General features: G+C 33.7%; 1 protein-coding gene across 1 annotated transcript; it reads left to right on the plus strand.

Moving 5' to 3' along the window:
• The first annotated feature begins 3822 nt into the window (after nucleotides 1–3822).
• On the plus strand, nucleotides 3823–6217 carry LOC127125447 (zinc finger protein CONSTANS-LIKE 13). Its single transcript, XM_051054215.1, has 4 exons — nucleotides 3823–4643; nucleotides 5256–5417; nucleotides 5543–5799; nucleotides 5940–6217. The coding sequence occupies exons 1-4, from the start codon at nucleotides 4083–4085 to the stop codon at nucleotides 6028–6030; spliced, it is 1071 nt and encodes a 356-aa protein (XP_050910172.1). The 5' UTR covers nucleotides 3823–4082; the 3' UTR covers nucleotides 6031–6217.
• The last annotated feature ends 752 nt before the right edge of the window (nucleotides 6218–6969 follow it).

A 6969-nucleotide genomic window follows, 5' to 3' on the forward strand; every position in this document is an offset into this window, starting at 1 on the left:
TTCAACACAAAAATAAATGAAAAAATATATATGCAACATAATCAGAATAAAATAACAGCTCACTCTCCCTGTGTTACATATCAAAGCGACTCCAACTAAAAGATTTAATCGACAAGCAACTATAGAGACACAACACCATTATCTACATCAAGCTCCTACTCAAATACCTGAATGTCAACTACGGAGGAGCATAGATGCAACAATACAAAAAGAGAGTGAGAATACATTCAAATAATAATCGGTGCACAAAATAATCAGAACAATTTCATACATCACAAATCACACACATATCAAATATTCACCACAATATCATGTATTCACATTTCACCCACACCACGATCAATCACTAATCACAATGTTATTGATCAGTGAATTTTGATGCACATTCTTCTACTATTGTACTTAGGGAACTCTATAGCTTATTCTACTAATTTTACTATTTTAGTGTATTTTTATATTTAAGTTTATTTTTGACTTTATTTTATTTTCGTACTTTATTTTCAGCATAAATAGTTATTTGCTACCTTGTCATTATATAGACCATAACTTGAACTAGAAGAATCAGATTGATATTTTCTAATATGCATTAGAAAGCTAAGAGAAAGAGACACAAATTTCATGTTGAAGTCAAAAGCTTATTCGGAGTGAAGGATGTTTGAATAATTCTTTGAAGTTCCAGACTTAATTAAAATAGTTAGTTTGAGCCGGTTTTTGTAATTTTCGGGTCGGATCCCATAAGGGCCCGAATTTTCATTTTATTATATTAGGTCTTTCACTGCTATAGTAATCCTATTCTGCATTCACGAAAATTAGAGGCTAGGATATGAATTTCATGGATAACTAAAGTTCACAAGGTTGATCTGCTGTAATCGGTTTTCGTCGTTACTTTGAGGTTTCAATATTTTGTTCTATGTCTTTTATGCTTTATCCAAGTTCTATAGAATATGTGAAAGTGCGAAAAACACAAGAAAGGGGGGGGGGGGGGGGGGGTGAATTGGGTTTTTCAAAAACAATTTTTTTACCAACTCAAGAACACCACACAACTACTAAGAACAAAGAGATAAAAATACAAGTATTTTTATCCTGGTTCACTTGAAACTCAAAGCTACTCTAGTCCACCCACCAAGGTGATTTTTCCTTATACACAAGGACTTAATCCACTATAAATGATTATAATAATCATAAAGAATAACCTTCTTTGTCTTCTCAAGGATCCAACTATACCCTAGTCTCCTTAAGGAATCACGAAGAACAATTTTCTTTGTCTTCTCAAGGATCCGACTAAAACCTAGTCTCCTTAAGAAAATACAAACAAATACTTTGAATAAGATTTTGTGTGTTACAAGTTGCTTATACACAAGCAGATTTTTACACAAATGAAAAACAAACACTCAAAAGAAAAGTATGAACAAAGTCTAAATCTTTTTCACGTAGAAAATTATCTTATGAAATTGTTGCAGTCCTTATTTTTCAAGTCTCCAAGTCCTCTTTATATAGCATAAAAAAGAGACCGATGAAGGGCAAAATAGGGATACCAAATAGAGCGGTTGTCCACTGCTGGATTGGTGAAAGAAGTGATACAACGTACAATCCTTCGCCCATAATTTCAATGACAGGTGTGATGTATAGTACTGTCATTTGCCCACGATATCAGGTAATGGAAGGAATATTTGATTTGTATCATGTACTATTTGATCAGATATCCATTTTTATCTTATCTTCTAATTTATTGGCTTCTGATGAAAGTTGATGAAACATGAAAAGAAGAAACACACAACTAAATTCAGAAACTTCAGAATCCTCAGTCAGAATCTTAACAGCGTCAGCAGTCTGGCTTGAGATCTTCAAGATCTTCAGAATCTTCAGACTCTTCAATCAGAACCTTGATAACCTCAACGTCTGACTTGAGACCTTCATCTAAGTAACAAAACTTTAGAAGATTTCCATTCTTCAGAAGCTTGATGATCATAGTCACGTCCAGAAGCAGAAACAGAGAGAACGTTGCAGCCGCAACAACGTCTCTTCAGAAACTTCTCAGGAGTGAATCAACATAGAAGCAGAAAGAACATTGCAACAACAACTTGACATCTTTCAGAACTTCTCATGATTAACGCAGAAGTGAAATTTGGAACACAATATTCAGAAACTGGTGACGTTGCACGTCATATACTTAGAATCAGAATTGGCTGTTAAAGCTACACAATAACAAACCATTAGGGTACCAAAATTATTCTCACACAAATACAATATTATTATCATCAAAACTCAAGGTATATATGCCGAACCAAATCTTGTTCTAACAATATGTGTTGATTAGTTTTGATTGATATATGTTCCATAATTGCGTTTTCTTAATTCACATGTGTTTAACCTGTTTGCTTAATTCATAAACTAGGAACACATATCATATTTTAGTATCAATACGCTTGTTATTGTTGATGTAATCGAAAAGAGACTAAAATCCGCTTAGGGCATGAAAATCATATTAACCAATGATAAGTTAGGAAACCAAATCAGTAGATCAACTTATTTCATAATCACTTCTTATAACCACTTATTCTAAATCGAATCGAAACCTCGTATTTCGTTTTCTTATTTGGTTAATTTGCCAAGAGTCCTTGTGATACGATACTCGAGTTTCGTTTCCCTAGACTATCGTTCTTAATTACTCGTTTTTGACCTATGCGCGACAACAGATCAAATTGGTGTCGTTGTCAGGGACTCTGGTAGATTTTAACAATTATTATAGTCATAGGTGTTGTGTTTCAGAGTTCTTGCGATCAATAATCACAACGTTATTCATCACATTCAAAATCATACAAATTCATACAAGCGTATTCAACAACACCGACACATTTAATCTGCACAATCGTTATGTAATGCAATGCAAAATCGACTCAACTCATGTTTGTCACGACCCTTTTACTGAATCGAACTCGTAATTCAACTCTATATACATACGTTACTAATCCAATATTTAGTTATTCATACGAATCATATTTCAACATCTGTAAATAGGTAAATCCTTAGTCTAGAAAAATATCACAACTACTAAAAAAAAATATTATTAATGTTATTTATTAATTTTTACATAACATATATTTTCGTAATTGTTAGAAAACAAAAACTAACATGAGCGAGTGTAGGATAAAAATCTTAATCCTAAACTTTATTTTTATAAATCATTAAAACCCAACCAACCAATCATAGTCTTAAATAATTATAAAAAATAATAAGTTCGATACTATATACATGTCCTTAGCAAAGCAATAACTTTTTTATATTACTATGAGAGAACCATGTACTTGAGTTAACTCAAGTTAACACTTCCTATTTATATTAATGAATCATTTTATTTTTTAAGCATTCGACACTTATAATAAAATCCGACTTAATGAACCATTTTGACTATCAAGAAACAACAACCTTTTTAATATGCTTATAAAACAAAAACAAAAAAACCCTTTTACTATGTTAGGTGAAAAGAGTCACGGTGACTAATAAATTTATCACGATTTCTCCACAAAACTCCATTCAAAATATGTGAAAACTTTTATTGTAAAGAAGAATAAATTTTGACTTAAAATAACATGGGTGATGACTAACTTCACATGATTCTTTCAAAGTTCGGCTAAAAGTCCTTTTTTATCCCACTTGGCCCACAACAAGCTCTCGAAGTTAGAAGAAAAGAAATATCCCTCTTTGTCTTTTTCCTCAATTCATTTTGAAATGATTCACCAAGATTTTTCCTTTATATAATAAACAAAAATATGAAATTATTAGTTTCTAAAAGTCAAAGTATTTCATTTTGTACTCTAGAACATTTCATTTTGTACTTTAGAACATTTGGAAGATATCTTGTAATATTTTATGAGTTTTATTTTGTTTTAAATTAGAACCACAAAAAGTGAATTGAATTATCCTCAAAATGCAACTAACTACTCCTTGTTCTCCAAGTAACACTCGCATGCCAAATTCTTCTTTGCCACTCTCTTTAAACCATATCTCAAACCTCACCTAACTCACATTTTCTCACACCTCTCTCTCTCTTACACACACAGTCACAGTAAGAACTATCAACTATGGATGGTTCTCCTGCAAACCCTAACCCTTCACACAAACCAAAACAACCGCTTCGACCCTGTGACTATTGCAGCAATTCAACCGCAGTTCTATACTGCAGAGCCGATTCAGCCAAACTCTGTTTCTCTTGCGACCGTGAAGTCCACTCTACGAACCAGCTTTTCTCGAAGCACACGCGCTCCTTAATCTGTGATTCATGCGATGATTCCCCTGCTACTATACTCTGTTCAACGGAATCCTCTGTTTTCTGTCAGAATTGCGATTGGGAGAATCATAATCTCTCGCTTTGTTCTCCGCATGAAAGAAGACCTCTTGAGGGTTTCACTGGGTGTCCTTCGGTTACTGAGCTGTTGGCGATTGTTGGGTTGCAGGATATTGGGAAAAAATCGTTGCTTTTTCCTGAAGAAAGTTTTGGGGATGGGTTTCTAGGGTATGAGATTGAAGGGGTTTCTGATATGTTTGTTTGGGATGCTCCTACTTTTGTTAGTCTTGATGATCTTGTTTCTTCTTCTCCTTCTTCTCATAACTATAGTGCTATGGAGGTTCCTCCTTTGCCCAAGGTATAATCTCTCTATGGAAATTCATTTTTCTTTTGTTGACTTTTTGATAATTGATTAGTTTATTTTGAGATCTTGAATATAAACTAGGCTTGATGGGATTGGGGCTAAATTGTGAAAGAGTGAAAACATGAATAGTTTGTGAATTTCTTGTTTTGGATAGAAATCTTGATTGTTTTGGAGTCAAGAGCATATTGAATTTAAGTGTATATTGTTTTGATTTTAACTCTCCGGTTTCTATGGGAAATAAGCCTTCTAATCCGGATTCTGACTAGAAGGTATAGAAGGTAAGTAAAGTCGGGTCAATGGATGTTCCGGAGCTGACTCTGTAAACTCTATAGTACCGACAACTTTGAGAAAATGCGTCTATGAGAAAAGACGTGTCTCTGTCGGTGTTGGGACGGACACTTGAGATTTCCTTCAATTTATTCATATTTTCAAAGTATTATCCGTGTTAATGAATAATGAAGGTGTGTCTGGTGTTTAGTAAATGTTTGTGCTTTATAGGGAACTGAATGTGATTGCTCGTGAGTTATTAACTACTTGAGTTCAACCATTTGATTAAATTATGTGTGTATTGCTACAATTTTGACATGTTTCGGGTTATTGAAACAGAATCGTAAGGCCGCTTGTGGGAGACAGAAAGAAGAGATTTTAAGTCAGCTTCGCGAGATGACAAAGTCTGAGCCCTTGGATCAGGAAGATTATATGCCATCAAGGAGTTTGTCTATAGATTTTGAACACGACACTAAGGCTGATATTGTTCCTATAAATGAGGTATAGCTTCTATTTCATTCGACGCATTCACATTGCATTATCATTCATAATTCATCGATTGAAAATAATTCTTAATAGTAACCAAGTTTAGTAACATAATCTTGTCTATTGTCTGTGTATTCCAGTGGCTCAGAGAAAGCAGCGAACCAATTTATCAAGTTGTACCTGTTGATACATCAATCAGAGCTCATACCGAAGAAATTCCAGTTAAACATTCTGTATCTTCTGTCGGGGAGTCTCATACTCACATGACACCTTCAGAATCTATTAAGTCTGAAACCTTGTCGACTACTTTTAAACCTCTTCCTCCTCCATATGAATTAGCGAGTCAAGAAAGGGATTCTGCATTGTTACGGTACAAGCAGAAGAAGAAAACAAGAAGGTATGTGAACACGATGACACCAGATCTTAACTCAAAAATTTAAGACATTGGATATATCATATACGAGTATGTTCTCTTATATTAATTCACAATCGACCACTGTTTATATTAAATTAACATTTTTGCATGGAAAACAACAGATACGACAAGCATATAAGGTATGAATCACGAAAAGTTCGGGCGGAAACCAGAACACGGGTTAAGGGCCGATTTGCTAAGATAGAGCATTGAAATCATGGTAGGCTGCCTGCTACAACAACGTAGCTAAAATTCTTGGTTCGTGTCGCATAAATCATGTAACATGTCTCTTGTATAGTGAACTTATTTAAATTTTGCATGTATGTAAGGTAAGATGTATCGATCCTTGGATCCCGAGGTTTTGAAGTTATGCAATATCAAAGTAGTAGTATTGCTATCAGATTTTGTCTGATATAGAAAAACACAGTATCAGTTTTGTTCTTTCTGTATTTGAATTTGAATTACCCTTGGATTGGTGTTGGAAGAGCTTGAATAATGAGTGCTTTGGAGCATATTCCTACAGTAGTGGAAATGTGTCTCTTTTTGAATTGAATTGAGAAAGTTGATGAATACTCCTGCCTACCAAACATTACAGCGCAACTTTGATAAAAGCAAATTCATATACAAGCTGTAAACGTGTTTTATAATTTATTTAGTTAAGCAACTTTGAAAACTTATACAATATCAAGCAAGATAAAGAATTAAAGGTATTTAATGCTTGAAGCCCCCGCTTTGAGCAAGTTCACAACACTTTATAATAAACTGTCGGCAAACAAATCTTGTAGCAGGAGCTAGTGGGGACACAGCTCAGCTGCTAAATCACGAGTTGGAAAATTTGCTATCTTGAAACTTCTCATTAAAACATGGGATGGGATTACTTTTTCCAACTTGCCCTCCCACCATCGTGAAAAATTATAATTAATATCTAAATTATAATTAATATCTAGAGATACATCTCTAAAAGATAAAAATTATAATTAATATCTAGAGATACATCTCTAAAAATATTTTTTTAGATATTTTTTTATCATAAGTTAACGAGGCATTATTTTTGCTAAAATTTAATCGGGAGATACATCTTTGTATGTGTAAAATGTGAGACTAGAGATACATCTCCGTACACACTATTAATTCAAAATTTAGTGAGTGGCT

The sequence above is a fragment of the Lathyrus oleraceus genome, chromosome 3 (assembly GCF_024323335.1).
Source record: "Lathyrus oleraceus cultivar Zhongwan6 chromosome 3, CAAS_Psat_ZW6_1.0, whole genome shotgun sequence".
In the NCBI taxonomy this organism is placed as follows: domain Eukaryota; kingdom Viridiplantae; phylum Streptophyta; class Magnoliopsida; order Fabales; family Fabaceae; genus Lathyrus; species Lathyrus oleraceus.

What these genes read in the sequence shown, in the direction of transcription:
- LOC127125447 (XM_051054215.1), top strand. Translation starts at nt 4,083, where the DNA reads ATGGATGGTTCTCCTGCAAACCCTAACCCTTCACACAAACCAAAACAA. An exon ending in AGGTTCCTCCTTTGCCCAAG is followed by an intron (nt 4,644 to 5,255) that starts GTATAATCTCTC and finishes TTATTGAAACAG; the next exon opens with AATCGTAAGGCCGCTTGTGG. An exon ending in CAGAAGAAGAAAACAAGAAG is followed by an intron (nt 5,800 to 5,939) that starts GTATGTGAACAC and finishes GGAAAACAACAG; the next exon opens with ATACGACAAGCATATAAGGT.